This window comes from Tympanuchus pallidicinctus, unplaced genomic scaffold (assembly GCF_026119805.1).
Source record: "Tympanuchus pallidicinctus isolate F22 unplaced genomic scaffold, pur_lepc_1.0 scaffold3, whole genome shotgun sequence".
NCBI classification, from domain to species: Eukaryota; Metazoa; Chordata; class Aves; order Galliformes; family Phasianidae; genus Tympanuchus; species Tympanuchus pallidicinctus.
In genome coordinates this window covers 104,201,833-104,216,978 of record NW_026294747.1, presented here as the reverse complement: position 1 = coordinate 104,216,978, position 15,146 = coordinate 104,201,833, and the positions used below count along the sequence as shown (strand labels likewise).

General features: G+C 38.9%; 1 protein-coding gene across 7 annotated transcripts in view; it reads right to left on the bottom strand.

The window, feature by feature from the left end:
• The window catches only part of ELMO1 (engulfment and cell motility 1), a 290,733-nt gene that overhangs the window by 203,600 nt on the left and 71,987 nt on the right, over positions 1-15,146 (bottom strand). For all 7 annotated transcript variants that reach the window (XM_052695784.1, XM_052695782.1, XM_052695789.1 and 4 more), the window contains one exon: positions 7,178-7,347. In XM_052695784.1, coding sequence (XP_052551744.1) covers positions 7,178-7,347 — 170 coding nt within the window. The remainder of the gene's footprint in view (positions 1-7,177; positions 7,348-15,146) is intronic.

Sequence of the window (15,146 nt, the reverse complement as noted above, 5' to 3'; positions counted from 1 at the left end):
AAAGTTTTCCATACAGTTGTGTTCCTTGTGAGGACCACTACTAGCAAAGGTAGAAATTGCACGAGATCTTCCTCCTGGACAGAACAAAAACTAAGTGGATAATGGACCTGTTAACAACATTAAATCCATATTCGGTTACTGCTTTTCAGGCAAAGGAGCCCCTGTCCTGGGTAAGAGGCAGTATTTAAGAATCACAAGAAGACAAACACAAAGGAGTTCATTTGTGGATTCTGTCTGTATTAGGTGTGGCTATCACATAAACAAAGGCTGGGAATTGCTGTGGCCGGGGGTTAAAATGGATTATTTGGATGAAACCTGCAAAATAAGTGTGAAGGAGTGCAGCAGCACTGCAACTTCTCACAGCCACAACAACTCACAGCCACCGCAACTCGAGACAAAAACATTCTGGAAAAGTTGCAGAAGCAGAGATTTTAAGCTTTCCTCCTATTTTTTGCCGTTTCCTCCAAAAAAACCAAACAAAACAAAACCCACTTTCATATGGAATTTAAAAAAGATGAATGGATGTATTTTGTCTGCCCCTTGATACTCTGAAGAATATTTGGAAACATAAATCCACTGCACAAATGTCTCTTTTTAATCACATTTCACAAAAGTGGTTGCCAAACCAAAACCACCATTACTGTTTCTTCTCTTCTCCCTTGTTTCTGTCAACAAGGTGTTGAAATCAACACTTATCTGGGGACATTGAAATGCTAATATTTTTAAGCTCAGGTCGAGTAAGAAAAGGAATCCTGGAGTAAAGCCACGTAGGATGAGGGGAATGCAGGAATGCCGCAACAGTTCTCCTCATTTTCCTTCCAAAGGTGTGATGGTTCATTCTCCCATCATTAATATCTCCACAACGGAATAACAGCTTAACCTGATTTTTATATACTGCTCAGGATTTCTGCCTCACAGACAATGGTCACACAATCCCGACATTACAGAAGTGCTAAGAAATGAAGATTGCACAAAGTCCCTGTTGGATGGGAATCAATGTTGGCAGCAATGTCAGATTAAGTAATCTGTGCTTCCAGGTGAAGATTCACAGTAATGACTGAGCCTAACAGCCCACTGCTGTCAAAAGCAAAAATTATTTCCCTCCCTCCACTGGCTGGCTTATTTTCCAATGGATTAGCAAACTGAATTGGCACTCTAAGGAGTCAGATGAGCATTGGAACTGATCAAGTGTTGAGATGATCAAAAGAGGGAGCAGGGACTATGCAGTCAGCAGCAGGGAAGGGTAGAAAAGAACTACTTCATTTAGCAAAGACTGACTAGCTTAGCACTGTGCACGTCTTCTGAGAAAGAAAATCACTTTCCACTTAGACAGTTGTGCTGGTATAACTGTTTTCTGGGGCAACACGATGAGCTCAGTAAGGGAGCTAAACTGGGTCAAGGGATATTCTATTAAAAGTAGACCTTATTGTTACTCTTAATAATCCAGACAAGTTTTCCAGTCTTGCAATAAATTGTATTGGCATGACTTTCCAGACAAAGCAGGACAGGAACAAGTGGCTGCAAGCAAAGGCAGCTTAAGTGTTTTGACAGCAGTACTGAAATAGTCATCAGACTGGGATGGAAAAATGTATTAGCAGGTATGTGAGCAATTGTCCCAAAAAGTGTGTTAAAGTCGGAATAACTCCAACCTGCATTCCATTTTCCAGTAGACTGGTATGCTGCATTATCTCTCTAAGACAAGCCAAGAGCTAGTATATCACTGAACAATACAATTAGTCCTTTAAGGTATGCATAATTGCCATCTTGATGATGTCCAGTTGTAGGGCAGCCAACCCCACAACTGCACGTGTCCATTCAATAGATGACCCATTTTAGCTGAGAAGTAAATAACCCATACAAATGCACATTTACTGAAAAGTTTACCTGAATCTGATATAGCTACATTCATCACATTTCAATAGCATGATGACAAAAACCACCACTATTTGAAGCAAGTTTTTCCCCTCTGATCTGTGCACTAAGCAGCTGCATCTCCCTTAAAATTAAAACCAGACAATGTGGAACCATGTTCGAGCAGCATCAATCAGCACACTCCTATGACACTGCTGTGCTACAATACAGCTACTCAGTATAGCCACAGCTATGAAGCAGATCCCTGAAGAACTTCCTTCCCTAAAGCAACAGAAATTATTCTGGTTACTGTCAAGACAGCCAGGCTTTGCATAACTTCAGCTAGGCTCAGCTTTTTGGCAAAAACTGCCCATGATTTCAGCCAAACGACAAGTGACAGAGACAGCAACACTGCCAAAAAACAAAACAAAACAAAAAAAAACCACTACTGAAAATCAGGGTCTTCCTGCTTTTCTTCCTAGTCATGAGATGATGATGATTATTATTACTACTACTGGTAGTGACAAAAATACATTCAGGTTCCTCTCATTGCATCAGTCTTCCAACATTTATGGTTTGCGACTTATATTTTCCTTATTTTATAGAGAACCAGTGGGGCTCTTTTTGGCCTTTTAAGGAAGGCTGACTTTTTCAGTTACACACCTCATCTGATACATTAAGGAGAGAAACACCACATCTTTACTAGTCTGTAACATCAGAAAGACGATACAGCTGTAATTTTCCAAAAACATCAATACTGGACTAGACTGTGGAATATCTCTCTGAGTGACCTACATTATCTCAGATGGGGCAGCACTGAGAAATGATCATTTCTTCCAGTTTGGCTCCTGAATGCATTTTTCATCAGTCAGTACAGTATTTAGGAGCCCCTAACATTGCTTTCCTTCTCCCTCCTTTTAGTGCATTGCAGTCTGTGGAGGGGAGCACAAGAAATACAGCCTCTACTCTTCCCTTTTGCACTACCTATAAATCCAACCAGATAGCATATTCAGCTTCCCTCAAACAAGAAGAAACTGGGCTTTAAGTGAAAACTACTGCTAGGAGTGCTGTGGAAAGCTATTTGTGAAGAATTCTCTTCTAAGGAAAATAACTGTTTGTATACATACCCCTTCTGTGATAAGGATGCACCAAGTCTAAGAAATAATTCAACATCATGGATAATTATAAAAAGAAATCACCATTTAGTTGTTCTTCATGACTTAACTTGTACTGCAGTCTCTCCTATAACTTAGAGGTCACATGAACCACAAAAATAAACCTAAACCAAACTTTTTTGTTATTGTTTAATAAAAGACTCACAACACTGGAAACAAGGACGAGCCTGAAGGCAAAACAAAAATGAGCCACCTCAACCAGCAGGATTAAAGATGGATGTGGACAGTTTCTGAGACATGCTGCTTCTGTGATAAGATAAATATATCCACATTGACAAGATGCTCTCTCAAATTCCCATGAGCCCCACACATCCTGCAATCTGCTCACCACCAATCCCTATGGCTTTGTCCCAGCACACAGCATGCCTACAGTTCCTTTGCTCTAAGCACAAGGCACTCAAGGAGACCTAGCCCAAATTATTGTAGCTACACATAGCACTGGTAACACTTTTGATACACAATAAAGACATAATAAGCTAAATAACTATTATAAAAAATCTAAAAAGACCTCTCTCAGTTTGTTAATTTTTTAATTTCATTATCAACAAACTGGAATGTATTTTTTTAATACATTCTAGCTTCCTTCAATATTCAGGGATATAACATATGGAAAATCACTAGCAAAATACTAAAAACTCAGGACTTTCATTCCCTTGCTTTGGCCACTATACTTTCATAGGCATCAGCTTCACTGAAATAATTAGTAAGTAGCACAGTAAATAAAGTCAACTATAAATACAGCATAGGCCTCTTGTTGAAAGTTAGCTGGAGTCTTGATTTCCAGTAGCTGCCCTCTAAAATTTAATTACAGGTTCAAATTATAACTTAAGAGCTGCCCTTAACATGAGCTCCACATGCAAAGAAAACCTCAGAGCAACCTTACACTGAGCATGATCGTACTTCTAATGAGCACTGTTTGCCCCTTTGGGGAAAATAGAGAATAAAGCTTGAATTAACAAAATCCATCATTTTCTAGCACAGCTGCACCACTCCATGAACAGAGGCCTCACTCAACCTGGGCTCTTCCAACACAGGGCTCTCCTCAGCTGCATAAACTCACAGGCAGCCAGCATAGCACACAAGAGAGGCTGCATGCAGAACAGCTTCAGACTCACCTCCTGCAATCCCTCAGAGACTTTATGCCAATCACTGGGCTCTAATATCAGAGCAGACAAAAAAGAAAGAGGAAAACAAACGAACAAACTATACATCTTTTCTGCATTTATTCATGTCCTTTTCCTTTGTAGCTGCAAGTCTCAAAATGAGCAGAAATCTGCGCAAAACCAAAGTGAATATTTCCCAAGTTAACAAGCTGTATTGGCTTTGTGAAGAATCCAGACAACAGAATCAATTCAAGGTAGGCAGAAGGGCTGCTCTGGAGAGCAAGGAGTAGCACAGAAGAGGGCCTGGAGCTGGACCAGCTGGACTACACACAGCAGCATCAAACTGTCAGGGTTCCTCAGCTACATGGTTGAGTTGTAGTCTCATTCAGTTAAGGCTGACTGAACAGCAACTCAGTGGTGGCTAAGACATCTGCACAGTAATGATATACACTGAGGGTATCTTTACAAAATACAGTGCCTTCTGAAACAGCCAGAGAAGTTTCTGTACTTTCCTCAAACTTCTGCCTGCTCCTTCCTCCTTCACCACTGCCCCATGCAGTGTGGATATTACACTAATTCCATTTGCTTTTCCTTGTTAGCCTAGAACACTCAAGACTGCTGTTTGCTCAACCCTCTTCTCCATATATTTCTCTCCTTTATATCCCACACATAGTTTGTTTGCTTACAGGTCATTTTGACAAGCTTTTTTGTTGTAATAATCAAGTAAAAAAAAAAAAAGAAACTATGTTAAGGATTCTTCTGTAGAAGTACTTTCTCTATCAGCTTAATGTGCTAAAACATCAAAAGTCCAATGAATGATTGACTCTAAAGTAGCAGGTCAGGATCAACAGCTTGAAGTCAAACCAGAAAGGGAAGCAGCAGTACCACAGCAGGCTTAGGTTACTGAATCTCTTGATATCAGGATTTGCTGCTTTCATTAAATCTCAAGTGCTGTTAAACATGTTTATCAGACAGTGATGCAAAGCACAGAAGTGTAATGGAATGTACAGCGTAGCACAGATGATGTCCCTTCACAAAAGGAGACTTGGTTAAAAACAGAAGCATGGGCCACTCAAAATCTGCAGAATGTCTAGGTTGGTAAGCATGAAAAAGCCTGCACTCAGTACTGACTGCTCACCAACACATGAAGATGCTGGAAATATTTACTGTCTGCATCTTTGTTCATTGCCTGAACTAGACAGCATTTCTCCACGCAGGCAGAAACACTGAAAAATAGATTAGACAAACAGTTTGATCAATGCCTCTCTGGTGATACATTACACCAGCTAAAAGGAAGAATCTGAAATTCCTCCAAATGAAAGTCACTTCTAAAAAACAGCAGCAGTAATGCAACAGACTAGTGCAGCCTACCAGCCTCCTATGTACTTGAAAACATGTGTCCTCAGCAGGCATTGCTACTAGACAAGTTGCTACGTACTTCTTTCAATATCACTGCTGGTTAAATAAGTTTTTCCTCCCAGAATGTTATTTTTAATCCAGAACAGTATGGTGCAGCTCGGCCTACCTCTCAGCTACAAAACAATAATACAGATACATCTAAAGGGTAAGCAGGGCTTCAGCCTTGATGTAGCTAAAAGAAATGTTAAAAAAATTTAAAAAGAAAGAATGGTTTTTGTTTCAGTACGAAATATAATGCTGTAATCTCAACACCTTCAGCAGTGGAGTAAATAAGCCATTGAACTAAATCCATGACAAAACAAACTATAGATACAGTGATTTTTAAATTGCTTGTGATCTTTACAGATTTATCTGCACACATCGATCTATATGATTTTATATTAGTTCACTGGGAAGTGCTGGATGTAACTTTGTTTGTACTATTACTAACTTAAGCCTTTAGCTTTAATTTAATTTGGTCCTTAAACATGAAGCATATGAACATGACTTGACAAATGTATGGGGAAAAAAAGGCTTCTAGATACTAACTTAACGTAGTATGTCCCACAGACCACACCATTGCAAAAAATAAGACCATAAACCCAAGACACTAAAGATGAAACCAGGACATACTGTAACTCCAGTATATCACTGGACTTAGGCACTGAGGATTCAAAGTCCAACAGATCGCTGTAAACAGAACAGGCAGCCATCAGCAAAAGTATGCTCTGACATTTTCCAAAATAGCAAACTAGATTGCAGATATTTTTTTGCAGGGTAAGGACAAATTTCCTGTACATCTTGCTGAGATCATAACAGATGATTGTATTTCAAAGCCCATTCACTACTTTTGCTTTACTCCCTATACAGAAGTTCACACTGCAATGCACTAAAAACTCTCACTTGAATTCAAAAGTCTACTTGAAGTATTAACTGTTAAAACATAATTTAATAGTGCAACAATTCATCTGATACATCTCTGGTAGCAGCACCCACATTAAGACAACAGAAAGTCATCTGGTTCAACCACAGTTCAAAGTTTCACCAGTGGTGAAAATTGGAAAGATGTTTCGGTAAAGCATACAGATGGGATTTTCAGAAGTCAGCTCTCAATTTTAATAACCCATTATTGTTTGACAAACCTTAGCCAGAATTAAAGTAATAAAAACAGAAATAAGATGCTAACACTATAACGTAACTAAAGATGGCAACACTATATGCTAACACTATATGCTAACTATCCAAGTTTTGCTGTTACAGGATCTACAATGTTCCAAGAAACATTAAATTTAAAACACAGTTTTCACACATCGCTTCAATATCACCATTTAAAGACTGTCAGTGATGTATATCAATTTCAAAGGGAAGAAAGTAGGACCACATCCTCCCTCAGTATTTTACAGCATAGTAGGTACTTGTGACTTTGCTCATACCCTTCTTCCACCAGCCCACTGTTAAGGAAAATTAAAAGTACGTAATACATTCTCACTGAAACTGAATACACTCTCCTAGCAGCACAGAACTATATAGATCTTTCGTTTTAAGCCATCTTAAAAGTTGTATGTAAAAATACTTCAGGTAATCAAAACAAGAGAGAGCCAATCCACATTTCATACAGGAAAAACACCACAATTTAAGTGGAATACTTACTCTGTGCCACTTTCAACCATTTGTGTTAGAAGAGAGATGCCATCTAGGTTTATAAATTCTTGGGCAAATGTAACATCCCGTGAGTAGTTGGCTAAGTCTTTCAGTGCTTCTAACTTTGCATCCATACTAGAAGACTGGATCCTCTCATGGAGCTGCTGTGCGTTTTGAGCCTGAAAGAGAAATAAAATGTATAAAATAAAAACAAAATAACTTTTGTTACAACAGCAATAATAAATACCATGTTAGCACACACAGGAACGGTGACCATTAATGATATATAGCACTTGCAAGTAGCTCAGATGGATATTATTTTTACAAAATCTTATAACTCATTTATTATTCCACCATTACATATCATTATTTGGGTTGTTGCAAAATGGTAAGTTGAACAATGGATAGATATCCCACCTTGCCAGGGAAAACTCAAGCATTATGGAAGACAAGACAGCCTTTGGCTTGAAGAGCTTTGTGTCATATTAATAGAAGTGGAAATAAAATAAATTAGATCAGGCAATATCAGTCTACCAATGGCAGCATTTTTTTTCCTGAGAACACTTGACACTGGTTTACGTACTTGTTGTGACCTTTAGTAACAAAGACCATATACTGCCCTAATCAGGTTATATCAATAGAGCCCAGCATCAAGTCTTCTGCTCCTTCCTCCTCATTTCTCTCCCATTTGTCCAGAGCCCATTTTAAACCCTGAATTCTCTCTACAAGGAGCACAGGAATGATTAATTCTCACATGCTATGATGTTACCATTCACACATCTTTGTTTAATATCTACTACTACTATTAGTTCAATATCTACTGCTACTTTGTCCATTAACTCTTCCAATACAGTAGGAGACAAAAAAAATCCAAACTGAACAATGATGATGTGAGAAAAGCCAAAGGGATATTTAAATGAAGAGTATTAAATTGCCTTCCGTTGAGCTGCATAAATACTTACGTTTCCCATTTTCAATTTGATGTTTTCAGTTACCTGAACACAGTATCCAAGTGTCATTTAATTGCTAGTCTAGCCAATACATCTAGCCAATTCTCCACTTTATATGCAGACACTTGTAGAACTCTGTTTTCCAAAATTCACTTTTTATCTGTACTGAATGAAAGGTCAATGAGAAGCTATGAATCGTTAGAAAACCAGATTAACGGTAAATTCTGCTCAGAATTATTTTCTCTGAGATTATTCTTCTTCTAAGCAAGAGAAGAATCAAAACGGGGGAAAAAAAAAGTTTGTGCTGACAGACAATTCATTTTCTGTCCAAGGAATTTATATACCCTCCAAGAAGATAATGAAGAGATGATCATCTCTGCAGATCAACATCCTCAGATACTAGACATTCAAACAGAACACAGAAAAAAAATAAATAAATAAAACAGTGGTGTTGTTATAGATGACAACTCCTACCAACATAATCTTAGCTGCCTGACAAATATTAATAAATTAAATGTCCCAATACTCTCCCAGATCAGAAAATGTTATTCTTTCCCATTGTTCACACATAAAAAATTAACGTATTGTCTACAGTTTTTGGTCAGAACCTATCTGCTGAAAAGAAGCCATGTACAGGGAAGAAATAACTTCTAGTTAAGATAACTGTGGTTAGCATCTTTAACTAAGAGAAACAGAATATCTGTAGTCCTGAGCTATTCTATTCCTTAAGCATTAGATGGTACAGCTACAGCAGTTACATCACCTATAACAAGGTAGAATTCTGTCATCCAAACTGTCTCTTGGCCACCTAAGTTAGCTACTCTCATCAATTGGTTTGAGCTGCAGTAGAGAAATGATGGCCTTCTCTTTGTAATGACAGTGGTTGTCTGAATGGTAATCACACATAAGCAGGTGATAGGCTAAATCACTTGCCAAAACCCACAAAAAAAAATAAAAATCCACTAATTTCCAGCTTCACAAAGTACTTCCTCCAAATCTTCCTTATAGTGGGTAAGAAAGTATTGATAAAGTACTATGGTAGAAGCATCTACTAGAATTCAGGGCAACCGCTATTACTGCAAGAAGTGATGTTCAACTGCCAGCTCATTCCTCACCAGAAAAACAAAAAAGAAGCCTTAATTAAGCTATTTATTCTCAGGACTCCCCAGAATAACTGGAAGATGTCCTCTTTCTCAGAATATACGCAACGCCTGAATTGCCCTCCACCTCAGAAATGCAGTACTTTGGAAAGTCCTCAATATTGCCCTAGGAGCTTCACTCCTCTGACTTTGAAAAAGATTGCTTAAATTATTCAACCTATCTTAATGGCAGGTGCACATCTCCCACCATCTGTCACGGTTCTGGGACAGTACCACCCCAAATCCCTTACTACCTGCCTACTGAGCCCTGCCTACTGAAGGCTATAGTCCTCCCAGATCTCCATGGAAAGGTCTTCTGAAGGCTTGTAGGCCTCATGAAAATAAAACAAATTGAAGAAGATGAACAAAACACCAGGTTCACTGTGACTAAGCAGCATTCAACCAGCAAACTGGAAGGACTGAAACTTGGGCAGCAGAGCTGTGACCCAGATAAGTGGGTAGGGTCACCTCACGTATAGCACAGCAGAAAGCAAGCACATATATGTGAACAGTGCCAGGAGGAATCATTGCTGTAACTGCTGCATAAACAGCCCCTCATCTTCATACACATTAGCAACAGCTTATTAATTACCAAGTTCCCCCCTTCCACTTGTGGGGGAAATCCTGCTTCAACCAAAGCCACCTGAGGAAGGGAGCTGCTGCTGCATTTCTAGACTTCCATTGCACATGAATCTGGGAAAAAAGTTAACTTTCTTTCTCACCAAAACTGAGAATATCAGTATAGCAGGTTAACAGCTCACCTACACTACCAAACACCAGCAGGACCAGCCTTTCAACAGATAAGTGTTAGCCCTGGGTTCTGTGAAGCGAGTGCGAGTTTGCAATTCACAACGCTAAAACCAAAACATAATCTTAAATCTGAGACAGCCTCTGTGTCCTCCACAGAGCACAAAATCTATAGTGCCATGTTTCTTTGTCACAGATGTGGCTGAGTCCTGCCTTAAGCACATAGAAGAGAACTTACAAATACCATAGACTATATCAGACCAATGCTCAACATTCCATCAGCAAAGTTTCTACAAAGCTGTACTTGATGCGCAATGAACAAGCTTTACATCCAACAAACCTTACTCCACTAGAATTGGAAAAGAATCAGCAATGACATAGCAGATCTTGGTCAAAGAGGTAAACAAATATTTCTGTCAGCAAAAATACCAGCACGTGTCTCAGTGAAAACATGGCCAAAAGGAGTGCTGGCTATTGTCATTACAAATGCCCAACGGGTGAGAACATTACTACAGTGAATACCACGCAATTCTCTCAAGTCACCTAGGCCTTGTTGCCATAGCATTCATACATGCTTATGGAATGTACAGTTCATTTATGATTGCATTACAAAATGAAACTCAAATGAAATATGCTTTAACTACTTACCAGGGAGATATTTCAATGATTTACAGCCCATCGGTGGATGGACAGGAGAGCGCAGCTCATTAAAGCAACTGCACAACTAGCTGCCATGTCTCTGCTCTTATTGAAATATCATTCAAATAAGAACAATAAATAAATACATAAAATCTGCCCAACTGAGAACCACTTTGAGAGAATCAACAGAAACACGTCTGTTCAAGTAAATGAAAGACAGCATTAACCGCTCTCCTATTTAGAAAGGCAGGAAGAGAGAAAACTTGTAGAATGTGTGCTGTAGAAGCCCAAGCATTTCAAAAGGTTATCAAGAGGAATAAACTGCATGTCTAGTCCAAAACAACTTGCTCCAAGGACAGCCAGAAAGGTTGCCCTTCGAGAGAAGTAGTGCTTAAAAGGAACAGCTTGATGAGATTGACAGATTAAAAAGAAAACTAATGACCTAAATCCAAGATGTGGCTTGCTTAGAGACTCAAATAGTCACTTGGAGGTTAAGAATCCCAAGATCATCCTAACAAAGGATTCTGTTGAACAAATTATCGCTTCTTTGGCACCGAAGATTTTGTGCATCAAACTTTGAAAGCAAGTTATACATATGCACACAGAATATAAAATACAGCAAGCCAAGGCGGAAGGGAAGATAAAGATTCCAAACACAACCACTATCAAATATCAGTGTGCTAGGGAAGAAATCTGGACTCTATTGATTAAAATTCTCTGTAGCTGTTTTATCATTACGTGATCATTCTTCCTCTTTCTTCTCTACAAAAAGAATAACAAAACCAAATACAAGCACTTTCATCTTCTCTGAAGATATTATTCACATTGTTTTCAGCTAGAAAAGGGCATACAAACCATCACTAACTACCAAATGGAGCTTTTTTCTAACCAAACGTGCACTTCTTTGATTTCTTTTGAATCAATACATGTTGAAACTCTGTGCTGGTTTCAGCTGCTACCTTCTCCTGGCTCATCACAACCACTTCACCTACAAGTGAATATTCACAGGAAGCAATGGAGGAGCAGGTGTTTAAGTAACCATCACTGTATGCAAGCCAGATTCAACAAACTCAGTGAGTCTGACTAGCATTTGATGCTAAGTAGGCAATGAGATCCCATTTTAATTAGTAAAGGCATTAATTTTTAACATCTTTATGCAAATACTCAGCAAGTATAATTTGTGTCTGAAGCACTGTACAACTGAAATGCACAGAGTAGTCCTGTGCAACTGCTACATGCTGTCATGAAGGCAGAAACAGAGGAAGAGGGAAATGGCCATGTCTAGAGTAGTGTACTAAATTAAAGATAAAAGCATTAGAGATGCAAAGCCATACATATTATGCAAATATGCCTAAAAGACATTAATGCAATCAGTAGCGACTTACGAATGTTTGAGAAGCAATGTTTGTTTCTTCCTTCCCCCACATTTGAAATAATCATTTTTTTCTTACTACTTAAAATATTAATTTGGAAACACGAAAACAAAAGACTAAACATTTATCTACAAAGGGATAAAAACAATTCCACACCTCAAATCTTCCTCTTACATTATGAGCAGATAGATATAAAAGGAGCTCACCTACTTCTACAATCTGTGCTCTTGGTATAGAGTTTAATAATGAATTCATCATCACATGATGATGATATAAGCATCACCACTGATCTTTAAATAATTATGTATTTACCAGTCTTAAAGGTCATTAAGTCAATTGAGCACAGGGATTAGATCCCCAAACTTCTACTCATTTGAGTATTTAGATGCATTAAGTAAAAACTGGTTGAAAACCCATGATTCTTTAGTATATATCTGCACAGATCACAGATAGAAGAAAAAAAAGCCCAACACACAACACTCACATCTGTAAAAGCATTCAGGGAGAACATCAGGATGAGGTTGAAGGGCTCAACTGAACCCCAACAAGGGAAACAAAGAAAAGTATGTGACAAAAGAATGATTAGGCACTCTAAGTGCCTCGTTAGAAGAGGCAACACAATGATTCAACATTAAAGGCATATGGTTTATGAGCAAGCCCTGTTTTCCTAAGTACCCAAGAAGCTACTTTAAAATAAACTGTGATCGAATAATCAGTTCTGTTTGAAAGCCATTAAAATTTAAATTAAAAAAAAAAAAGAGCCGTTTTCTTAGCTTAGTTTTCCCAGTTTTAGCAACCTCTCAAAATGATTAGTTGTAATGGGGAGGATTTGCAGGATCTGATCAAAAGAAACCTACAGCTGCAACAGTAGAAGGTTGGGCTCCTGCTGTGCTGCAGGACAGTGCTGCCTTTTGGAACAGTCTCACACTCTGAAGCAATTATAGGTCATTTATACACCTAACCATCATCCACTGGAATATGAGTATCAAAAATAGGCAATAGCAATCTGGCATTTCAACTGTCACACACGTTATATGAGAAACTTTGGATAAGTCCCTTCAGAAATGCAAATAGATAAACAGGTCACAGAGAACAGCAAAGAAATGCACAAAAGCAGGAAGAATTGTTAAGAAAGTTGACAGGAGGGTGAAAATGAATAAGACAGATGATACTGGAAGAAAGATAATGTGAGAGAAATTCAATCTGTACTCAAGTTACCTAGGAAACAGAGTGTCTGTGTGTTGAGTGGTTTATAGAGGAAAAAATAGCATTGTTTAGAAAAAACAGCCTTTCAGAGAATCACACAAACTTAGCAAACGGAGCTGCAGAAACAAGGAGGCAGTTTGAATTCCCACCAGGACTGACGACTGATGCTCACAAAGTTCTAACTCACAGAAGTTTAAAATAGACGCATTCTAAATCTCTGAAGGCAAACATTTAGGATGGATTTAGCAGCACACCAGAATGGTGGTTCTGCTCTTGCAATATGAACTGTAATTTTCAGGAAAAAAAGGCTCTGATACATGCACCCAAAATTATCCACATTTCATATTAGAAAACACTATCTAACTTCAGATTTGGGGAACTGGATTTCTAACCGTAACGTTAAGGAAGCCAATCCAAAAATGCTACTGCATCTCTCCTAGATGGAACTGCCTTTTTCCTTGCTTTCTCCTTTTAATCTTCAACAGTACCTGCTCTGGATAGATGAGCAACTCACAACTTGAGACTAATGGCAGCAGAACTCAGAAGATCACATCTCACCTTTATTGCTCAATTCTCAGTGACTCATGGTATGTAACTGTGAATGGGTATATTCGGACTGTTGGTTCTAATGGGAAAAGGCTGCACGAAAATTAAGAACTAGAAAAGCATTTTAACTTCCTGCAGCCTCCAGAACTGGCTGCAACCATTCCTCTCAACTCTCCAAGGAAATAAAAGTCTCAAAAGGTTTGTGAAGTTCAGGACAGACATTTTTGACCACAACAGCCAGGAAGTAGGCAGCTCACACCTCTCTGAAATTACATGGGCGCATCCCAGGCACTGGATCATCTGCAACGTGGCTCCTCTTCACTATTTTAATCTTTCTTTTCCTCCTTTCTAATTCCCACACCTCCATGAAAAGCGCTTTCACTACGATTTTCTTACAGCAGGGGAGGAGGAGGAGGTAGTTTCAGCTTTACACTGATGCAGTACCTTAGTATTATCACACGATGAGAAAAATGTTTTTCACTCAGTTCTAGCAGCTAGGAAAACATCTTTCCTGTATAGCAGAAGCATACCTTGCAGGCTGCTCATCACATTATCTCCTCCCACTACTGCTGTTTTCATATAGAATTTCAGAGGAAAAATGGAAACAGATGGCCTGTTAGCATCTCAGGGTAAAACACAAGCATTGTGTGGGTCAGCGGTCTAAAAACCACAGCTCAGAAGTCTTCAATCTATCTATTTTAGGTACCTCTACGATGACCACTTCAGCAGTACCTTAAAAGCCCTATTCCAGGGCAAGAATATGCAGCACTTTCTCTCTATTTAAAGAATGGAAATGCTCTTTAATCAGTCAAAAATAATCCAGTCCTTCAAAACCTCCAACCAAGTTACTGCCGTGATTATGGGGAAAAGTTAAGAAAAACTTAAAATAGAACAGGCTTGAGAATAAGTATCCAGTTTAGGGTTAAAGATCAGTGCTCACAACTATAAACTAGACAGGCCTTCTAGAAACACGTAACAGGAGGGCAGATTAGGATCTCTTTGTCACTCACAACTGCAGGCCTGTGCCAGCATAGTCCATAACTTAGCAGAAAACAGGCAAAAGCCCAATATCCTAAGGAGCCCTTCTTGGCTGAATGAACCTAAGGCAGATTACCAAAGAAACAGAGTCTTATGCAAGGCCAAAGCCTTCTGCCCACAGCTATTAGTAGAAAGTGCTATAAATCCCAAATTTGCCTTCTCTTTGAAGGTCATATTTTCAATTTCACAAGCGACCATGAAGACAGACAGCCATGGGCACAGATGAGTCATAGCACAGCCTCTTTTCAGTTTTGCATGGTGCAACTCGCTGTGGATTTTGAGATAGGGAAGGATTCCATGAGTCATCTCACGCTGTCACTCGATGGAGAAGAATGATGCA